The 22,648-nt window shown below is 43.1% G+C and overlaps 2 protein-coding genes across 6 annotated transcripts in view; both read right to left on the bottom strand.

The window, feature by feature from the left end:
- The window catches only part of spef2 (sperm flagellar and cilia associated 2), a 47,829-nt gene extending 33,367 nt beyond the window's left edge, over positions 1-14,462 (bottom strand). For 2 of the 4 annotated variants that reach the window (XM_021605192.3, XM_021605193.3), the window contains exons 1-9: positions 14,222-14,462; positions 13,532-13,634; positions 13,191-13,443; positions 12,450-12,620; positions 9,542-9,682; positions 5,374-5,456; positions 4,941-5,148; positions 4,369-4,557; positions 1,912-2,099 (exon numbers count right to left, since the gene is read on the bottom strand). In XM_021605192.3, coding sequence (XP_021460867.3) covers positions 1,912-2,099; positions 4,369-4,557; positions 4,941-5,148; positions 5,374-5,456; positions 9,542-9,682; positions 12,450-12,620; positions 13,191-13,443; positions 13,532-13,634; positions 14,222-14,279 — 1,394 coding nt within the window. In that variant the 5' untranslated portion in view covers positions 14,280-14,462. Of the gene's footprint in view, positions 1-1,911; positions 2,100-4,368; positions 4,558-4,940; positions 5,149-5,373; positions 5,457-6,795; positions 7,489-9,541; positions 9,683-12,449; positions 12,621-13,190; positions 13,444-13,531; positions 13,635-14,221 lie in introns of those variants that run through there. The other 2 variants (XM_090236935.1, XM_021605196.3) reach the window with 2 other exon arrangements.
- A 297-nt stretch (positions 14,463-14,759) lies between these two features.
- The window catches only part of lifra (LIF receptor subunit alpha a), a 47,437-nt gene continuing 39,548 nt past the window's right edge, over positions 14,760-22,648 (bottom strand). For both annotated transcript variants that reach the window (XM_090236936.1, XM_036979355.2), the window contains exons 14-18: positions 20,998-21,147; positions 20,003-20,140; positions 19,535-19,628; positions 18,972-19,038; positions 14,760-18,844 (exon numbers count right to left, since the gene is read on the bottom strand). In XM_090236936.1, the coding sequence (XP_090093062.1) occupies positions 18,194-18,844; positions 18,972-19,038; positions 19,535-19,628; positions 20,003-20,140; positions 20,998-21,147 (1,100 nt within the window). In that variant the 3' untranslated portion in view covers positions 14,760-18,193. The remainder of the gene's footprint in view (positions 18,845-18,971; positions 19,039-19,534; positions 19,629-20,002; positions 20,141-20,997; positions 21,148-22,648) is intronic.

The following is a 22,648-nucleotide window of genomic DNA, read 5'->3' as shown; positions in this document are numbered from 1 at the left end:
TGTGGAAGAAGGTGCTCTGGTCAGATGAAACCAAAATTGAACTTTTTGGCAACAATGCAAAACGTTATGTTTGGCGTAAAAGCAACACAGCTCATCACAATGAACACACCATCCCCACTGTCAAACATGGTGGTGGCAGCATCATGGTTTGGGCCTGCTTTTCTTCAGCAGGGACAGGGAAGATGGTTAAAATTGATGGGAAGATGGATGGAGCCAAATACAGGACCATTCTGGAAGAAAACCTGATGGAGTCTGCAAAAGACCTGAGACTGGGACGGAGATTTGTCTTCCAACAAGACAATGATCCAAAACATAAAGCAAAATCTACAATGGAATGGTTCAAAAATAAACATATCCAGGTGTTAGAATGGCCAAGTCAAAGTCCAGACCTGAATCCAATCGAGAATCTGTGGAAAGAACTGAAAACTGCTGTTCACAAATGCTCTCCATCCAACCTCACTGAGCTCGAGCTGTTTTGCAAGGAGGAATGGGAAAAAATGTCAGTCTCTCGATGTGCAAAACTGATAGAGACATACCCCAAGCGACTTACAGCTGTAATCGCAGCAAAAGGTGGCGCTACAAAGTATTAACTTAAGGGGGCTGAATCATTTTGCACGCCCAATTTTTCAGTTTTTGATTTGTTAAAAGAGTTTGAAATATCCAATAAATGGTGTTCCACTTCATGATTGTGTCCCACTTGTTGTTGATTCTTCACAAAAAAATACAGTTTTATATCTTTATGTTTGAAGCCTGAAATGTGGCAAAAGGTCGCAAAGTTCAAGGGTGCCGAATACTTTCGCAAGGCACTGTATCATTTCTAATTATCTTCCCTCCAAGTACATTCTAATTGTTGTTGTTCGAACCACTACAAGTGAACAAGTTACACTAAAACTTTCACGAGAAGAATGAGACAGAATTTTAGGTTGTTTTCTTTATTTGATTTTGATGGTCAAGTCATTTGACAAGCAAGAAAATACATGATTCCGTCATGTCGTGCCTTGAGCGAACCTAACGATTTTGCACAAGCAAAGCTATAACGGTATGAGTAAACACAACTTCCCACTGGGCATATACGTCTATTCCACGTTGGTTCCACGTCATTTCATTGAAATGACGTGGAAACAACGTTGATTCAACCAGTGTGTGCCCAGTGAGTGGTGAAATACTCACATTCTGACACATTGTTCATTTCTACGGGGGGTTAACACTCTTAGATTGTCTTAGCTCCTCAAAATCTATAGCTGGCTTATGATATTGTGAGTGCTTTTAGTATATTAAATGGATATAGCAGCCTTTTCACTTTCATTATTTTATAATTCAAACAAATTACAAACACCCTTGTCTTTCAGATTCTATCAAACATTTGTACAGAACGTCATGAAACTCTAAAGAGTGACTGAATAAAATAAAAATGTATCTGGTTGAAAACAGCCTATGTGGCATCGATGGGAGTCACCAACGTGACTCAACACATTCTACAGTCAAAATTGTCTACAAAGTGTAAATAGGATAATTTTGGTCATTAAGTCAGTCTCGTCCAGAACAGAGATCTGCGAGATTACTAAGACAAAAGGGTTTGTCATGTATTGAAGAGTACGTAACAGTTTTCCTTGGATTGGGTTGATTTAAATCCTGCCCACATGCCCACATCTGGCAGCACTCAAGCCATAATCAATTCGGAGCACAATTGCACGTGACCAGATTGTAACGCCCATCACACTGACCATGGTCAATTTAGTTTGACTTTGGTTATCCGTATGGGGCTAGCTTGGGACATCAGTAAATGACATAATGTACGTGGGACAATATTCAAACATTTCAATAGCTCGAAATGTCAATGACATAAAAACCTAAAAAAAAAAAACGTTGAATTTGTAGAAATGAATAACACTCTCGAAGGGTGGCACCTACTTTCCAGTGAGGAGGCGGTACTCTCCAGCTTTCGTGGCCAGGTCCACTATCTGCTCCAGTATTTCTCGGCAGCTGTCAGAGTGCTTCCTGTAGCGAGCCTGGGCGCGCTCCGTCGCTATCCTGTCATGTACCTCAATCTCCTTCCGAGTTTCCTCGGCATGATCCAAACTGGCCTGGCGTGCTAGAGCCTGTTTACACCAGTGGCAGGTCAAAGGTCAAACTTCACAGCAGCTTTTAGTTCAATAGTTAGTGCTATTCCGGGATCCTTGGGACGTCCTAACCTAAACCCCTACCGTTATCAGATAGTAAGGACCTTAGTTCAACCCCCCCCCTCGTGACCAGAATCCAGCCACTCCAAAAACATAGTGTTAGTAACACTAAGAAATCGAAAATAAAGTCATATTCTCCTGAAGGCACCCAAAACTATACTTGGCTTTACACTGTATTTCTTTTGAAGCATGGCTGTACATGAAACTAATACAAACCTTTTGTTTGTTAATAATAATATCATTACAATTCTGAACAACTAAGTAGGTAAACTAGATGAGGCATTACTTTCCATGCTGATTCTAGGTATATATGTACGATGTGCAGGAGCAATACATCCTCTACTTGCCGAGGTCAGGGTCTCACTGAAGGGGAAATCCTGCACACAACTTCTTCTGACATGTTGGCTGCTGATGATTGACTAAAGCAGGGCATTGCTCAAGCAGACCGTCTATGGTCCATCTATGGTCCATCTATGGTCTATTTGTCTGTCTATGGTCCATCTATGGTCTATAGTCCATCTATGGTCTATTTGTCTGTCTATGGTCCATCTATGGTCTATAGTCCATCTATAGTCTATTTGTCTGTCTATGGTCCATCTATGGTCTATTTGTCTGTCTATGGTCCATCTATGGTCTATAGTCCATCTATTGGTCTATTTGCCTGTCTATGGTCCATCTATGGTCTATAGTCCATCTATGGTCTATTTGCCTGTCTATGGTCCATCTATGGTCTATTTGTCTGTCTATGGTCCATTTGTCTGTCTATGGTCCATCTATGGTCTATAGTCCATCTATGGTCTATTTGTCTGTCTATGGTCTATGGTTTATCTATGGTCTGTCTATGGCTTATCTATGGTTTATCTATGGTCTATGATCTATGGTCTATAGTCCATCTACGGTCTATTTGTCTGTCTATGGTCTATCTATGGCCTATGATCCATCTATGGTCTGTGATCCATCTATGGTGTATTTACGGTCCATCTATGGTGTATCTATGGTGTATTTACAGTCCATCTATGGTCTACGGTCCATCTCTGGTCTACAGTCCATCTATGGTCTATTTACAGTCACACTCTGGCCTATGATCCATCTATGGTCTGTGATCCATCTATGGTGTATTTACGGTCCATCTATGGTCTATCTATGGTGTATTTACAGTCCATCTATGGTCCATCTATGGTCTACAGTCCATCTATGGTCTACAGTCCATCTATGGTGTATTTACAGTCCATCTATGGTCTACGGTCCATCTATGGTCTACAGTCCATCTATGGTCTATGGTCCATCTATGGTCTACGGTCCATCTATGGTCTACGATCCATCTATGGTCTACGGTCCATCTATGGTCTACGGTCCATCTATGGTCTACGGTCCATCTATGGTCTACGATCCATCTATGGTCTACGATCCATCTATGGTCTACGATCCATCTATGGTCTACGATCCATCTATGGTCTACGATCCATCTATGGTCTACGGTCCATCTATGGTCTACAGTCCATCTATGGTCTATGATCGGTCTATGGTCCATCTATGGTCTATGATCCATCTGTGGTCTATGGCCTATCTATGGTCTATCTATGGTTTATCTGTGGTCTATGATCCATCTGTGGTCTATGGTCCATTCATAGTCTATCTATGGTTTGTCTATGATCTATCTGTGGTCTCTGGCCTATCTATGGTCTATGGTCTATCTATGGTCTATCTATGGGTTGTCTATGGTCTATGATCTATGGTCTATGGCCAATCTATGGTCCATCTATGGTTTATCTATGGTCTATCCATGGTCTATCCATGGTCTACCTATGGTCTACCTATGGTCTACCTATGGCCTTCCTATGGTCTACCTATGGCCTACCTATGGCCTACCTATGGCCTACCTATGGCCTACCTATGGTCTATCCTCTGGACTCCAAGGGGTGCACGGTTTCGTTTTTGTCCTAGCAATACACAGCTGATTCAAATAATCAACTAATCATGTGTAATGTTAGGGCAAAAAATAAAAATTGCACCCCTTGGGGTCCCAAGGACCAAGTGTCGGAAACGCTGGTCTATAGTCTATCTATGGTCCACCCATGGTCCATCTATAGTCTATCTATGGTCTATAGTCTATCTATGGTCCACCCATGGTCCATCTATAGTCTATCTATGGTCCATCCTATGGAGTGATGGACTACATGGATCTCACCGCCTCCCTCTCCAAGGCCTCTTGGAAATCCCTCAGCCGTTGCTCTTGGTACTGTCTCTCGCGGAACACTCGGTTCTGTCGGAGAATGTCCTTCTGCTGGCGGAGCTGCATGAGCTGGACGGCCAGGCGTCTCTCCAGCTGGGACTGACGGGTCAGACGCTCCACCAGCTGCTCCTCTCGAAGGGCCTCCTGCACCACAAAAGGACACCATTTGCGTAGGGTGAAGTTGGCTCTAGACGCTGATCTTGGATCTGTTTTTAGTTTCCCCACTAGTGGTTAAGGTTAGGATTGGAGGGGAAACTGATCCTAGATCTGTACCTAGGGTAAACATCACCACGGAGCGACACAACGACACAAAACGGGAGGATCGAACAGGTCTAAATTGACATTTTATTTGTTTATAATCGTGGAAGTAGCTACCGAAGTCTTAGCTGAATTGCCATGTGTAGGTTTTTACACCTGTTCACAAATGATTATGTGACTGGTTACTAGTGCTGAACATGGATCATCATTAACAACATCATTGTCATGTAGTATGAGAGGTCATACACTGTCTGTGGGTTGCTGCTCACCTCTTGGGCCTCGTGGGCTTTCAGTTGTTCCACTAGGACGCGACGGCGGCGTTTCTCCCTCTGCTGACGAGCTGTTGCATCCTCCTCCAGCCTCTGGCGGATTTTCTGGATGTACTCGCTGTTGGCCTGAGCCAGCTCCTCAGGCCTCTGCAACTGGGAGCCATGGCTTCTGGGGGCCTCACTGTGGAAAGCGGACATCTGCTGGGCACTGTGGAGAGGATGGATGGTAAGTCCAAGGGCCGCTTATATCAAGCTTCTTAGAGTAGGAGTGATGATCTAGGATCAGCTTTGCCTTTTAGATCATAATGAATACAAGCAAATGGAAAGGAGGAACCTGATCCTAGATCAGCACCCCTACTCTGAAACAGCTGATACTTATTTTTTAGGGGAAATATTTGGGAAGATTTGTGGTTGGGATTTTTCCAACACGTACCTCAAAGAAGAGGTGCCAAAGCCGCCAGCAGGTGACAACTTCTTCCTGTTCTTCTCAAACTGGGCGATTTCCATGTGAACCTTCTGTAAGGAAACCACAATGGAGAGATTGATCATGTCAAAAAGGGCCTGTGACATTCTATGGAAATGATCCACAGCGGAGTGGTATGATGTGAAGCAAAACCAGTTGCGTAGTTTAATCATGATGGGCCCGAGTGCCCAAAAAAATTACAGGCCCCTATCACCACCCATATTTCCCTTACAATTTTAATAATTCTGTTGGTAAGACTGTGTGTTAATATGACTAAGCATTGTAACAGTAGAGCAGAACCTAATCTAAGGGCACATTTGAAGCTGTTACCAGAGAAGCAATATAGCCAATGCATTCAGCACCACGGATGGCGGTCAGAAATGAACCCGTATAAAGTCGATCAGCACCACGGATGGCGGTCAGAAATTAACCCGTATAAAGTCGATCAGCACCACGGATGGCGGTCAGAAATTAACCCGTATAAGTCGATCAGCACCACGGATGGCGGTCAGAAATGAACCTGTATAAGTCCATCAGCACCACAGAAAGCATAAAGTGGTCAAAAAACACCATATTTTATCTACAAATAATAGACAATAGCCTATATTATAAAACATAAATATATAGATCAATATCTTGACAGAAACACAGAAACACAGCTAATGACATGATCGCTTAAGTTATGCACGGCGGCAAAACTGACATACCAGTATTTTAAATTATCTGCTTCCCGCAGAGGCCTATTGTCACGACTTCTGCCGAAGTTGGCTCCCCTGCCTGTTCGGGCGGTGCTCGGCGGTCGTCGTCACCGTCCTACTAGCCGCTACCGATCCCTTTTTCGTTTGTCTGTTGGTTTTGTCTTATTAGTTTCACCTGTGTGTATTTTGGTTTAATTAGCTTCCCTATATGTAGTAGTTTGACCCGCCCTTGTTTTGTGCGGGATTGTTTGTTGTTAGTCTGTTGGTTGTGGTTTTCATGCCTGTATTCTCCGGACTGTTTGGTCCTGTGTTTGGGCTGGTCTGTTTTATGCGGAGAATCAATCACGATTTACTGAACCCTGCTCTCTGCGCCTGATTCCGACCCACCACTCCTAGTAGGCTGTGACACCTATAGCAAAAACACCAGCAAATCACTCAAGTGGAGTATTCAAACAGATTGCTTAAATGGCAGCATGCCTTTTAACAGTATACGATGTGTATGTGCTTACTATCATTCGTATAGCCTAGTTAAACGTATAGGCTGTGATGACAATGAAATGCCTCAGCGGCCGTGCACCAGAACATGGTTTCCTAAAACAGACTGAGCATAGTCGTAGAATGACAAACAATGTCAATTAATCTCAATAAAGCTTGATTTATATAGGCTGCCCTGTATTAATATAAGCTTACTCACTCATTTGATTGGCATTCAACGGACTCTGCGAAGTCGTTGACTATGGCATTCAAATCCATGGTCCTGGCCCTGGTGTTTTCAATGGACAGAATGGCCAACAGTGTGTTGTCTCTCCTGCCCCATGCTGCTCCTCAGGTATTTTTTATTTTACCTTTATTTAACTAGGCAAGTCAGTTAAGAACAAATTCTTATTTTCAATGACAGCCTAGGAACAGTGGGTTAACTGCCTGTTCAGGGGCAGAACGACAGATTTGTACCTTGTCAGCTGGGGGATTTGAACTTGCAACCTTTCGGTTACTAGTCCAGCGCTCAGCACTGGCTACAGTTATAGGCCGTCATAAAAATTAGCATGTATGTAACTACTTCCCCAAATGTAGCAGTGACTGAATTGTAATCCACAATGAGCATCTTGGCCATGTCTCCCATTGTAATGTGCTTTGCTATGTCCTTCTTAAAACAGGCCCTGAAAGAGAGTAATTGGCCAGGGAAGCTAGCTGATATATCTTTGCTGTAATGTTCAGCCAGCCGCTTAGCGGTCTCGCAGAGCGCATCATCATCTGCGTTGGCCAGGGTAGACTTTTAAATCTGTTTGACAGCTGGTGAATAACGATGTCAAGGTTGGCATTAAAGACGTTAACTCTAAAACTACTCTCCCCAGCAGACAGTCGCTCGTCCTCGCATAGCTCATCAAAATGACGCCTCGCCTCCTTCTCCGGAAGTGTCTTCAAATGCGTTCTGTGCCTGCCCATTTTGTCGGCAGTGACTTTGGCCTTCTCAAAATCCTGTTGGAATACGGAGCATTTTGGAGACGACGTTCCCATTTTCTAAAACCTAAGTCTGCAGAACGATTTAATTTTTAAATGTTTTATTATATTTTCTTTTTCCGTGCTGCTGCATCATCCATCTCGTCCTTCTTGTCACTTAAAAGCACAATGTTGGTGAGGTCCTTCATTACGTCCACATATCTGTATCTCAGGGCGGCAAGGGACTCCTATCTAGATGACCAGCGGGGGGGACACAGTCCTTTTAGAGTTACATTTTCTTTTTCTGATGCAAAATCAAAATATACCACTCAACATTGACCATCTCTCTATGCTATGCCCGAAGAAGGTGTTTAACAGTTCAACAGTATTATAAAACTGTTTAATCTCTGGCACATTTTTGACAGAGTCGTTGAGAGCCCGGTTAAGATTGTGCGCTGCACAATGCATATAAACAGCAAGCGGTTATTTTTCAGATATTCTGGCCTGCACACCCGAATAGACCCAGCACATGTTAGCAGCTCCATCATACCCCTGCCCACGACATTTTGAAAAATCCAGCCCATTATCCTCTATGCTGCCCAGGATTTTAGGTTGAAGCTCAGTCTCCAGAAATCCCCAAAACGACTGTCGTTCAGATCTGTGGCGACATTATTTGCATCGCTTATCACTCTCACATAGCGATTAACTTGGCTTAACTGGTCTACTTTGGATACATCCGGTGTGGTGTCCATAATCATATATATATATATATATATATATATATATATATATGAATGTCACACTTCACTCGCTCGGCTAAAATATAAAATCAGCTAATTTTGGATTTCAGGACTGAGATAGTTAACGGATCCTGCGGGAAGTCCCAAAAGTTATTTAAGAACTGGGTCGTAAAATGTTCAATTATACTGAGAAAAAGTTGGCCTGCCCCAACTTTTCACGGTGCCCTCTGAAGGCCAAATTACATGATGAGAGTTACATTAACTATGCGCTCCAACACCTGTCGCACGCCTCTCTTCATTTCTGCGTCAATAGGGCCATTGAGCTTCCATTGCTCATATACCAAACAGTCACCCATGTGATTCTGGGATGTCTCATAACATGCTGTTTTGGATGTTAGATGGCGCCAATCTCTCATCCCATTCACTCACGCATCAGATAAGAATGGGGAACTCCGATCTCCGAACAAATAGCAGCAAGGCTCACAATACGCGCAATCTAGCTTGAGATAATAACACAATTCTAGCCTCGCCCCGTTCCTCTTCCTCCCCAGGGGATAGCTTGTCCAGCCTGGCTTGTCTGGGTCGTATCCGCTGATACTTGACAGAATGTATCCTCCTCTGTTGCTTCTTCTGGCACGATGGAACAGCCTGGCCTTGGCTCACTTGACCCGCTAAAAGCTGCTGCTGGCGATGATAAACCTACATCCTCTTCTGGTCCCGCTACATTGCTTGTGCTAGCAATGGCTGCACTTGAACTGCATTGAAAAAGGAATCTAATTTAACAAATGTTGATACCTCCTTTGCTTTCTCATTTTTGGCCTTCCTCTTTTGGGGATTTTTTTATTCTCGACTTTCTCTATTGGCCGTTGTCTCTTGATAGCTAGCTCAACTGTTGCTTAAAACAATGACAGAAACAACAACGCTTTGGAGAGTATTACATGGGGTTCCCGCGGCTCCGCAGATCTGGCCCCAGTGCAGTCTACTGAACGGGCTGAAGCTGCCCCACTGAAGCCCAAACATAGTGGAGGTAGGGGGACGTTACACCTAGCCGCTAATCTTGGGTCAGTTTAGCATTTTCCCCACTAATGGTTTGGGGAGGGGAAGCTGATCCGAGATCTGTAGCTAGGGGAAACATCACCCTGGAGTGTATAATACGTTATATTATCTGTCCCATCTACTGTCGTGTATCCTCTCATTGCCTTACACTCCAACCCCTTTTTACATAGCCTGACACTTTTTACAATATTGACATTCTTCTTTCACCTGAGCCTCCTGCTTCTTCCGGTTCTGTTGTTGTTTTTCCAGGGCCTTCAATGTCCGGTTGGGCGGGGGTTTGGGAATTTGGATGACGGCGGTCTGAATTCGAGTCATCATCTCATGCTGCTTTCTGCGTGCGTGTCGGTGCTGCAACGACAATATTATGTCAATGCAGTTCATATGCATACTAGCTAGGCCTCCACATTGAGTAGCTAAACGTCTCACATAATTCATTCCCTTCACTATATGTATGTGACCAGAGCAGTTCAGTATGCAGTAAGCACTGTTTGACATTGGACAGGAGCAGCTTTTCCTTCAGTCTTTTCATTGTCCACAACAACCCCGCAATGCAACAATGGAAGTCTGTGATTGGCTAGCCCAAAATGGTTGGCCTAAGTTTTATGCTGTCCCACTGTGCAAATGTGAACATTAGCTTAGCTCTGGGCTACAATATCTCTTAGTCCAGGGCTAAGGAGGCTGTTCGGGTTAGGAGCAATGATGTATATAAACCCTGGATTGTTTATGCTATGTATTGGCCATTGAGAGGCTTTGAAGCCATCGGTCGGCCATATTGGCACTCCCCAGTAGGAGCAGTCCTCCATAGAAATTAAGGTAATTCTACAGTGTTTCACTATTATTATATGTATTATAATTTACAGTGGCTTGCGAACGCCTTACAACCTGGAATTAAAATAGTTTTTTTGGGGGGGGGGGTTGTATCATTTGATTTACACAACATGCCTACCCCTTTGAAGATGCAAAATATTTTTTATTGTGAAACAAACAAGAAATAAGACACACAAAAAAAGAACTTGAGCGTGCATAACTATTCACCCCTCCAAAGTCAATACTTTGTAGAGCCACCTGTTGCAGCAATTACAGCTGCAAGTCTCTTGGGGTTTGTCTCTATAAGTTTGGCACATCTAGCCACTGGGATTTTTGCCAATTTTTCAAGGCCAAACTGCTCCAGCTCCTTCAAGTTGGATGGGTTCCGCTGGTGTACAGCAATCTTTAAGTCATACCACAGATTCTCAATTGGATTGAGGTCTGGGCTTTGACTAGGCCATTCCAATACATTTAAATGTTTCCCCTTAAACCATTCAAGTGTTGCTTTAGCCTTAAATCTCTGGCAGACTGAAGCAGGTTTCCCTCAAGAATTTCCCTGTATTTAGCGCCATCCACCATTCCTTCAATTCTGACCAGTTTCCCAGTCCCTGCCGATGTGAAACATCCCCACAGCATGGTGCTACCACCACCATGCTTCACTGTAGGGATGGTGTTCTCGGGTTGATGAGAGGTGTTGGGTTTGCGCCAGACATAGTGTTTTCCTTGATGGCCAAAAAGCTCAATTTTAGTCTCATCTGACCAGAGTACCTTCTTCCATATGTTTGGGGAGTCTCCCACATGCCTTTTAGCGAACACCAAGCGTGTTTGCTTATTTTTTTCTTTAAGCAATAGCTTTTTTCTGGCCACTCTTTTGTAAAGCCCAGCTCTGTGGAGTGTACGGATTAAAATGGTCCTATGGACAGATACTCCAATCTCCGCTGTGGCGATTTGCAGCTCCTTCAGGGTTATCTTTGGTCTCTTTGTTGCCTCTCAGATTAACTCCCTCCTTGCCTGGCCGTGAGTTTTGGTGGGCGGCCCTCTCTTGGCAGGTTTGTTGTGGTGCCATATTCTTTCTATTTTTGAATAATGGATTTAATGGTGCTCCGTGGGATGTTCAAAGTTTCGGTTATTTTTTTATAACCCAACCCTGATCTGTACTTCTCCACAACTTTGTCCCTGACCTGTTTGGAGAGCTCCTTAGTCTTCGTAGTGCCCCTTGCTTAGCGGTGTTGCAGACTCTGGGGCCTTTCAGAACAGGTGTATATTTACTGAGATCATGTGACAGGTCATGTGACACTTAGATTGAACACAAGTGAACTTAATTGAACTAATTATGTAACTTATGAAGGTTATTGGTTGCACCAGATCTTATTTAGGGGCTTCATAGCAAAGGGGGGAATACATATGCACGCACCACTTTTCCATTTAGAATTTTTTTTAAATTAAAAAGTTACTTTAAGTAATTTTTTTCATTTCACTTCACTAATTTGGACTATTTTGTGTATGTCCATTACATGAAATCCAAATAAAAATCTATTTAAATTACAGGTTGTAATGCAACAAAATAGGAAAAATGCCAAGGGGGGTGAATACTTTTGCAAGGCACTGTATGTGTTATATTTGAGTATTTTGTTGTTAGTGGGGTAGTAACATTAGCAGGCTCTAAAAAATATATATACTTTAAGGATTTAAAAAAAAAATATATATTTTCATTTTTATGTTTAGCTCACATAATATAATGTAAAAGTATGCATTAAGGTGTCTGTAATAGAATACAAGTGTCAAAAACAAATATAAACATTAATAAATGCATTTCTATAGATTCCTAAATCTTTTTTAAAAACGGAGGAGTACCAAGATGGCTGCGCTATAATACAGCGCCCCGTCATCCTGGGTTTATACACATCAATGGTTAGGAGGCTGTTCGGATTAGGGTTAGGAGGCTGTTAGCCCAGGGTTAGGAGGCTGTTATGATTAGGGTTAGGAGGCTGTTAGCCCAGAGCTAAGGAGGCTGTTAGGATTAGGGTTAGGAGGCTGTTAGGATTAAGGTTAGGAGGCTGTTAGCCCAGGGTTATGAGGCTGTCGGGATTAGGAATAGGAGGCTGTTAGCCCAGGGTTAGGAGGCTGTTAGCCCAGGGTTAGGAGGCTGTTAGGATTAGGGTTAGGAGGCTGTTAGCCCAGGGTTAGGAGGGTGTTAGGATTAGGGTTAGGAGGCTGTTAGCCCAGGGTTAGGAGGGTGTTAGGATTAGGGTTAGGAGGCTGGTAGCCCAGGGCTAAATGTAGAGTGAACATGGATTCTTTCTGATACCTTTTCAATGTCCTGGAGTCTCATCTCTTCCTGCACTTTCTGCCGTCTCTGCTCCTCCACAAAGTGGGCCATGACAGACTTGTCATATATCTCTCGACCTTTGATTTCGTACTTCAGAGCGATTTTTTGGAGTTTCAGATCAGCCTCTCTCTTGACGACTGTCCTCAGGCGCTGGGATAATAAAGACAGATACATTTTTTAAAATAAAAAACGTATTCTTATTGGTCAAAGGAGAGATTGTGGAAAATATAGACAGTATCTGTCACAAAGGCAGTGGATCAGATTCAAAGCCATGTCGACACTGGCAAACGTGTACTGTAGGCAAACCTGGTCACAGGCTTGAATAACGCTGGAGGCCCCTTCGGTCTCCACAGAGTTGGGTAAAGCTGCTCTTAGTTTTCATATCAAATCACATTTTTTTGCACCCTTTATGTGGAACAACTCACAGAGATCTCTGAAATTAGATGTTCTGTTCATCCTTGGACAGTTCAGAAAAATAATTAGAGACCTCTATGTTGATAAATGTGTCTGTTTTTCTTAATGTTTTGTAATTTTGTATATATGTTTCATGTATTGATGCAGGACTAATCTGAAAAAGAGACCCTAGTCTCAGTATAACTCCATATAAACCTGTCAAAATAAAGGTTTAATAAAAAAAATAACTTACAACGCTAGACCACCCAGGCGACAACAAACGAATGAAGCAGACGTGAGGGGTTGAGGGAGCCTTATTCCACTTACCTCAGAGTAGATGTCATTCTCAACACGGTGGAGAAAAGCTGTGGCAGCTGGCTGCATAGCCTCCATAGCTGTGCCTGTCAGGCCGGCTTTCCTCTTCTTCTGCAGCAGTATGAAGAGCTGATAAAGCAGCCGTGTGGCAGCACCATGCTGCTCCCGCATCACTGCTTGGGCCATGCTCAGGTCCAAGGAAACTCCGAGCAGTTGCAATGTGGGTTCCATGAGTGTGAAGTTATTCAGCTTTGAGTTTGCAGTGCTAGGAGAGACAATTGTTTTGTAACCTAGGCAAAATAATAAGATATTGGAACATTGTTGATTAAAGAAATATCAACTGATTAACTTACTTGCTCTTTAAGAACAGGTCAAAATCCCCCTGCAGTTGATATTTATGCAGGACCTCTCCAATAAGATAGCCATTTGCAAAATCCTTAGAGATGGACCTGGGGTCTGCAAAAAGACAAGAGTGTAACATTTAGGGCCACCCTAGGCAATAGGCTACCATTAACTGGAACTCCTATAGCTACACTTGATTTTGAGATGAGAAGGAAAAAAAGCTAACAAACTAGCTTATTAAAGTCACATATTGCAATGTCAATACCCTGCGTTAAGTATTACATTGTTTACAAACAAAAGAGTAAAATAAGCTTATATTTGTGCTTTTGATGGGGTAAGACTTTTGAATTATGCTCACGATGCATTTCTTAACGTTATATTCTTCAAGAATCAATGACTATATATATATATAATTCATTTAAAAGTACGTTTATCCCAGATTGCCCTTTTAATTTATCACTATTGAACAGCAGGAAATATTGCAGACTAACGTTATGGCTTTAATTCTGTTTTTTATTTTTTATATTTTTTTTTGCTAACTATAAATACTACACAACACAATACACAAAATGCACAATGGAAACCACAAGTTGGCCTCATCGCATCAAAATATAATTGTCTACAGGCTGGCTAGATAAATTGTTAGTTTACAGTTATACGTAACCTAGCTACAGTAGCTAACGTTAGCTGTTCACACTTACCAACAGTTTTTGATAGCCGGAGCTCTACGTTAAGCCACCTGCATAATATATCCGACATTTTGACCTTTTCGTTATTGTTGTAAAGCTAAATATTATCAGTATGAAACTACATGATAGCTCTTAACTTGTTCTGGCTAGCTAAGGGGAGGAAATTCACAACAACCACAAGGTGTGCCGTTGCCTTAGTGATATATACCAACTAAAAGTGTGGTTTGGGGAAAGCAAGCAGGGCCTGCCTCTCTGGTGGGTTGTGCTTGGCACTGAAATCAGCAGCTCCTTGAGTAATCATTGTTTTGTTCACAATTTTTTGGTAGCCTGTTTAAAGCTGCCCTGTAGTGATTGATTGCACTAATAGCAATATGTGGTCATGCATGTAACATACAGGCAAACATTTGCAAAAGGAAGCCAATAAAATTGATAAATTCACAGGTAGAAACGGTGACTTTTGATACATACCTCAGTATTTCACCCAATTGTACCTTTATGAAATACAATATATATGTCTGAGTTTCTTGTTGTAAAATAGTTGACAGTAAGAGAGGTTTTAAATTCTTTATTGCCTTAAAAACAGGTTACATTGCAGTGTTAGCACTTAGCAGTGTTTACAAGTAGTGTTCTAATTTTGTTCAGTTGATAATCTTCCTGAAGAAATGTTCAGTGTTTCTCTCCAATAAACCAAGGCTGCTTCCCAAAATGGGACCCTATAGAGTACCACATTGAGTCATCATACCTGGCCTTCAAAAAACAGGGAAATGGTTCCAAACATTTTTACACCATTCATTTTTTTCCCATGGTAGATTTTTTTAGAAACACTTAAAATAAGGGCTGTGTTTCGTGTAGGCTTAGCCTTGTGTGACGTTTTGGTAACTGTAAATCTCTTTAGGACAAGGTGACTTTTATCAATATATTCACCCACCCAAAATGAAATGCTAATTAGATGCTAATATGGCTAACTACAAATGCCATGATGATCTGGACGGGACTGCCGAATCGAGGCAAAGGTAAGAATCTCTGGATTAATCTAATGTTAGCTAAATGTAGTAATGAATAAATTGAATACATTTCTTTAAATGGTAAATTCTGTGAACTGTCTTGTGCAAGTTTTATATAGAGATGACATGCAGGAGCTTGCAGGGATTTTAGTTTTGTATGATGTCTACGTTGATGCTAATTAGTATTTTCGAAACCTGAGAGTAAATAGTGCCGAATATATTGATTGGTCGGTCACCTTGCCCGACAGAGATTTGCAGGGTTATTAAAACGTCACACCATGGTAAGCCTACATTAAACACAGCCCTTGTTTTAATTGTTTCTAAAAATCCACTAAGGGAAAAACGATTGGAACCATTTCCCTGTTTGACCGCTAGGTTTAATGGGTATTATGAAACCTCCACTGTGTGGCTCTATTCCCTATGTAGAGCAGTGAATATTCACTATATAGTGAATTGGGTACCATTTTGGGGCATAGCCAAACCAAGCATTTTCAGTGTTAAGAATAAGAGCTGCATCATTTTCTGAAAGACATGAGTCAAGCACAATGCCATTATTAGTGTTTACATATTAAGTAGTATATAGTATATATATATATATATATATATATATATATATATATCGTCATTATTTTGATGTTGAAGAAAATTCCACTCTAAAATGGTTAATAGCTTATACAACATGCACAAACTTACAGGCAAAACAAGAAGCCATGAGCCATTAGCAGACAGCACGATTCCTATCACTATAAATCCCTACAACACAACCCAAGCAAGCTGAAGCTGTCAGTAATGCCATTACAAGGACTGTTTGGACAAATACATATCTTGCATCAGAGTGAGTGATATGGCTTGTAACGTAACAGACTTAACAAGATGGATACATTGTCTGTTGACCCCCCCCCAAAAAAAACATAGACCTCTAGAACAGAGTCGTGGTGAGACAGAAGATAGGAAATACACAATTAACGATATATAAAAAGAAAAATAACTAACTTCCGAGCAAGAGGAAAAGTGCAGAGTTAAACAAAAATCAACAAAATGTTAACGCATAGCATTAGGATAGTCTCTAATACTCCGAAGACAACTTCAGAGGAGCGTGTCTATTAAAACCATTTATTATGGTTCATCTATTAACCTTCTACCTATGTCACAGTAGTACTCAAAGCTTTGTTGCTGGAGGTGCTCAGAAAATGGAAGAGTGACATCATGCCAGGCTCCTTGTCAATGGAGCTGGCAAGTGCATAAACAGATCTGGGACCAGGCTATGACAAGATATCAATGTTCGCTGTAAAGTTTGACACCAGCTCCCAGATTGTCCTGTATTCTCTGACAACAACCCAAGAAATACTATGCTATAAGCAATAAGGCCCCAGGGGGTGTATTATATAGCTCATGTACCCCGGCTAAGGGCTGTTCTTGCACAACGCAATGCGGGAGTGCCTGGACACAGCCCTTAGCCGTGGCATATTGGCCATATACCACAAACCTCCGAACTGCCTTATTGCTATTATAAACTGGTTACCAACGTAATTAGAGCAGTGAAAAGTCATATTTTGTCATAACCTGATATGCCACGGCTTTCAGCCAATCAGCATTCAGTGCTCGAACCACCCAGTTTATAATACACTATACACACACGTTCATCTGGATCTCCCTGAAACACATCAACAGGCACTCACAGCAAATCCACTGCAACCACTTCAACTAGCGATCCAGGCTAACTTAGAACAGCTGTTCTCAAACACCAACAATAACTCCCAAGCCTGTATTTACGTAGTGCATGTGTCTTCACTTCACAGTAACAATTCCATAGGCATATGTATGTAGTATGTCTGAATAATGCCAAAAATAGTGTTAATTACTATTTCAAAGTAAAACCGTTGGCCAATAATCTATTTTTAAACTGCGCTAGGCTTGGGGTCAATTCCGCTTCAATTCTGGAAGTAAACAGAAAAGTCCAATTCCTTTTTGTTGAAAAGCATTGGGGAAATGTTTAATTTCAATTTGAGTGTACTTCCTGAATTGACTACATTGAAATTGACCACAAGCTGGCATTGCACTATTATGGAGGATTACCTCTATATCCATATCCCACTGCATTGGAGGGTAAACTCCAGATCCCATGATGCAAATCTGCATAATGTGTTCAGTTGTTTTGATACCCCATTATCCATCTACAAGGCAAAAAAGGTTTGTTCGAAACAGGCCAAAATGATTGGAAGCACAACATTTTCAAGGCAACACTTATGTTTGTTTAAACTGTCAAGACGTGATTTGGTAAAGGGCTGTAGTAGAACAATCAACAGTTCAATAGCGGAGGCCCAACAGATCTGGAATATATCTAACAATACAACCATGCAAAACACAGAAAAAAACGTGTGTTATATCTTAGAATGTGCAAGTGAAAAGTGGTGTTTTTCAAATGCATACTTAAAACAATGGGGACTAACTTATCTTCCGCATTTAGCAAGGACACCTTCTGATGCCCCTGGCTTGGAACGAAAACACAAAAATACACAACAAAATATAACATGATAGTACATTTTTCCATATACTACTAGCTTATTTCAGTGAATATTTGCTATTTCCAGAAAGTTCCAGAGGACAACAATAAGTAAATTCAGACTTTTTCCATTAATAATGTTAGAATCTAACTGCTAGTGTGTGTGTGGCAGACGTCATGGTGGTTTTCATATGTTTAACAAAATGATGTCAACTTTCTTTGAACTAGAATGCCTTCAACTCTTTCAGTAGCACAAACTGCTCAATCTCCACAAATGCAGTCCAGCAAAACTAGGATTAGTGTAATTAGTGTTCTCTTAAGAGTGTCCATTTGTAAATTCACACCAACATGAGCTTAGAAACATAACATTGAAATGTGTATTGTAACATCAACAAATGCCGGTTGGGAAGGTGAGAGAAGAGGCAGTGGCGAATTGGACGTGAAGCTCATGACTCGTCGTCATGACATTGGGCTGCCTCAGGGTTTGCCTGTCAGGAGATTATGGAACCAGGTGCTTGCTGATGACGGGTGCTCCTTGCCCTCCTCTGAGGTGTCGTAAGGGAGCAGGAACTGGGAGGAGGTGACCGAGGTAGGGCTGCCCAGACAGGTTTGGTCCAAGCCGTCGCCATCAGCCTCGGGAGAGTCCTGTTTCCAGGAGCACTGGGGCTGGTACCCTCCAAAAGAGCCCACAGGGGGCTGAAGGTGCTCCTCAGGGCCAGTTTGGGGCTCCTCGGGGCATGATGCAGACTGCATTTGGGGCCGGTAACCTCCACCGCCAACGCATTGGGATGCATCAGGCTGAGGCTGGAAGTGGGCCATGGGGGCCAGGGAGCAGGCCGAGGTCTGGATGCCGGTGTAGGTAACGTCGGTGTGTCCTGAGTCCATGGAGCCGGTGGAGGAGGCTGAGGAGTCGGAAGCATGAGGACGACGCTGGGAGGAGGAGCCTTCCTCCACCACCTGGTTGTAGTAGCGAAGCGAGGCGGGCTCGTCGGTGTCGGCCGCCTCGTCGCCGGTACCCTCCTCGTCCTCCTCGGGAACGGTCACTAGAGCCTCCTTGCTGGAGTCCCACACAGAGTCCTCCACGATGTGCACCATGCTGTGGGGAGAGGGCTTCACGTCCAACGTCCCCTGGAAACAAACACATATTAGTCCTGTGCCTGGCATCGTTTTCCACAAGATGGTGAAGATGGAGAAAGAGAACCCAGTGACTAGAAGGGATTAGGCCACACTGATAGGATAAGAACAGAGAGCTTACCTGTGTTATCCCCCAATCTCCTGGTAGCTTGGGTTCTGGAATCTCAGGGTAGAAGGCCTTCTTCACCCTTTTCAAGAAAAACAAAAAACAGAACATTATACTCTGTTTATAAACTGGGTGGATCGAGCCCTGAATGCTGATTTGGATGAAAGCCGTGGTATATCAGACCGTATACCATGGGTGTGGCAAAACATTTATTTCTACTGCTCGGGGGTTTGTGATATGGCCAATATTCCACAGCTAAGCGAGGTATCCAGGCACTCTGCTTTGCGCCGTGCATAAGAACAGCCCTTAGCCGTGGTATATTGACCATATACCACACCTCCTCGGGCCTTATTGCTTAATTATAACAGACAATCTGGTGTTGGTGATTTAGTTTACTGGCTCCGGGGTGAAGTTTCCTCTAGGTTCAGATATGGGATCAGCTTCCCCTCCCCCAATCCGATGGCTTTATAACCATTAATGGCCAACAAATGCAAAAGTGACCCAAAATCAGTGTCTCTATGGGCAACTTCAACTCATTCATTTTGACTCTGCCAAAGCAGTGAGAAACACGAGCCTACCATTTCCTCTTCCTGTAGCAAGCGATGGTGATGACGATGAGGAGACAGGTCATGGTGCCCAGAGCAACCAGGATCTCCATGATCAGCCAATAGGCTACAGGAAAGAAAGGGGAATATTAGAGATGCCATGGTGCTGTGCTGGCGATATCTTTGCATCCTGGTTCAATCGGAGTAGACTAAAACCACTGCCATGAAACTCACAGAATGACAGCTACACATAGTAGCAGTCAAATACTAACACATTACTTACAGCACTGATCAATTCGAATCCAAGAGTACAACAAACAAATGTGAGAGAACATACTGTAGAACAGTGAGACATAGAAACAGCTGTGAGAACATACTGTTAAACTGTGAGGCCTAAAAACAGCTGTGAGAACTGTGAGAGAATATCGACAGAACATACTGTTAAACTGTGAGGCCTAAAAACAGCTGTGAGAACTGTGAGAGAATGTCGACAGAACATACTGTAGGGCTCCAGTGAGATGGACACTGTGGCGCCTCCGTCCTCCCCTGCTGCGGTGTAGGCCTTGACAGTGAACTTGTAGGAACCTAGGACCAGGTTCCTGACTGTGTGGTTGGTGAGCTGTGGATCTGTGATGTTGGCTGTCAATCAGAGAGAGAGGAAACATAGATGTTGTCCATGGTTACCACTGGTGAGTTCCTCAGGTTGAGAGGCTTAAACACAGCAAACTGATATGTCCTTATGGGTGGATGGATGTATGTCACAGGAGGTTGGTGGCACCTTAATTGGGGAGGATTGGCTCGTGTTAATGACTAGAGCGGAATAGTATCAAATAAATCAAACACATGGTTTGATGCCATTCCATTTGCGTCATTCTAGCCATTATTAGCCGTCCTCCCCTCAACAGCCTCCACTGATGTATGTACAGTATATGTATGCATGCATTTCCTGGATATGTTAGATTAAATAGCTTTTTAATTTATCATCATAGGCTACCATCTCAGTTGTCTACCTTGGCACTGAATTGTTTTTGTTGAGAGCCCTGATGCTAATGTAAAGTAGGCCTAACTCCATTAAAACCTTTTATTGTTTTGTTGTTAACGCCCCCCCCCCCACACACACACACAATGTGTCAATTTATCGCGATATCGATTTTGTCCGTATGGCCCAGCTCTATAATACACAGTGTGAGGCAGAGTTTCTCTGATTGCAGCCTTGGGACCTAGCTAGCTCAGACCAGTGTTCCGTCAATGATTAACTGAATGACAAAAATTCCTAAAGTGTCCTACAGTAGGAGAGCTGATCTAAGATCAGTTTAGCCTTTTATATTTATTTGATTTACATAGTAATGAATAACAGACGGGGACGGGGTCTGATCCTAGATCAGCACTCCTACTCTAAGACGTTTATAAATCCAGGCCCAGGGGCTATTTCGAAGAATTACCCAGTAGGGTAAAGTCTGAAGGGTTACCCAGTAGGGTTAGGGGTGAAGGGTTACCCAGTAGTGTGAGGTGGGATGCGTTGGTCAGGTAGACGGTATATCCCAGGATGAAGCCTCTCTGATGCTCCAGTGGAATCTGATCCCAGGTCAGCTGGACGTCAGCGCCCTCCTGGTTGGGTGACAGCCTGAGGACGGTCCGAGACGGGACTGCAAAGGAGGGGAGAGGGAGGGTCAGATGTGACGAGGAGATATTTAAAAAGGGATAGTGCACTCAAAACACATTTTAGTATTTTGTTCATTAGTCCACTGTTGATACTGTCCCATAGAATTGTACATGTCAGCTGTCATGTTTGCTACTGTAGGCAGAGCACTTTAAGTACACAGAAGGAAAAGTGTGGTAATAGAAAATGCATCATATGACGCAAAACGCTTCATCGGCATACTTTTTGATTTATCTTCAACCGTTGAGACCATATGTTGTTTTTATTTATTCAGGGGAACCCATTGGAGACCAGGGAGTCATTTACAATGCTACCCTGAGGACAACAACACAACCAATTCTAAATGATCCATAAAAAATGACATACAGAATCAATAGTACAACTTCAAAAACACCACAAATACAATTAATTATATTCAATCCAAACAGTTGCAATTCTCTTTAAATCCACTCAACATTGAAGTCCTAAACTGCCCCAGAGAGACCAGTTTTCCAAATATGAGGGGCACTAAAACTGAAGGAGGATTTACCAACAGTGGGAAGAAAAAGTATATGAACCCTTTATAATTACCTGGATTTCTGCATAAATTGATCATAACATTTTAGGATCTTAATCTAAGTCACAACAATAGACAAACAGTCTGCTTAAACTAATAACAAATATAATTGTTCATTGTCTTTATTGAACAAACCGTGTCAACATTCACACTGCAGGGTGGGAAAAGTATGTGAACCCTTGGATTTAATAACAGGTTGACCCTCCTTTGGCAGCAATAACTTCAACCAAATGTTTTCTGTAGTTGCGGATCAGACCTGCACAACGGTCAGGAGGAATTTTGGACCGTTCCTCTTTACAAAACTGTTTCAGTGCCACAATATTCTTGGAATGTCTGGTGTGAACTGCTCTCTTGAGGTCATACCACAGCATCTCAATGGGGTTGAGGTCAGGACTGACTTAGCCACTCCAGAAGGTCAGGGCTGACTGGGCCACTCCAGAAGGTCAGGGCTGACTGGGCCACTCCAGAAGGTCAGGGCTGACTGGGCCACTCCAGAAGGTCAGGGCTGACTGGGCCACTCCAGAAGGTCAGGGCTGACTGGGCCACTCCAGAAGGTCAGGGCTGACTGGGCCACTCCAGAAGGTCAGGGCTGACTGGGCCACTCCAGAAGGTCAGGGCTGACTGGGCCACTCCAGAAGGTCAGGGCTGACTGGGCCACTCCAGAAGGTCAGGGCTGACTGGGCCACTCCAGAAGGTCAGGGCTGACTGGGCCACTCCAGAAGGTCAGGGCTGACTGGGCCACTCCAGAAGGTCAGGGCTGACTGGGCCACTCCAGAAGGTCAGGGCTGACTGGGCCACTCCAGAAGGTCAGGGCTGACTGGGCCACTCCAGAAGGTCAGGGCTGACTGGGCCACTCCAGAAGGTCAGGGCTGACTGGGCCACTCCAGAAGGTCAGGGCTGACTGGGCCACTCCAGAAGGTCAGGACTGACT

The sequence above is a fragment of the Oncorhynchus mykiss genome, chromosome 6, assembly GCF_057628025.1.
Source record: "Oncorhynchus mykiss isolate SJ-2025 chromosome 6, ASM5762802v1, whole genome shotgun sequence".
Classification (NCBI taxonomy): Eukaryota; Metazoa; Chordata; class Actinopteri; order Salmoniformes; family Salmonidae; genus Oncorhynchus; species Oncorhynchus mykiss.
This window is presented reverse-complemented; position numbering and strand designations above follow the sequence as displayed.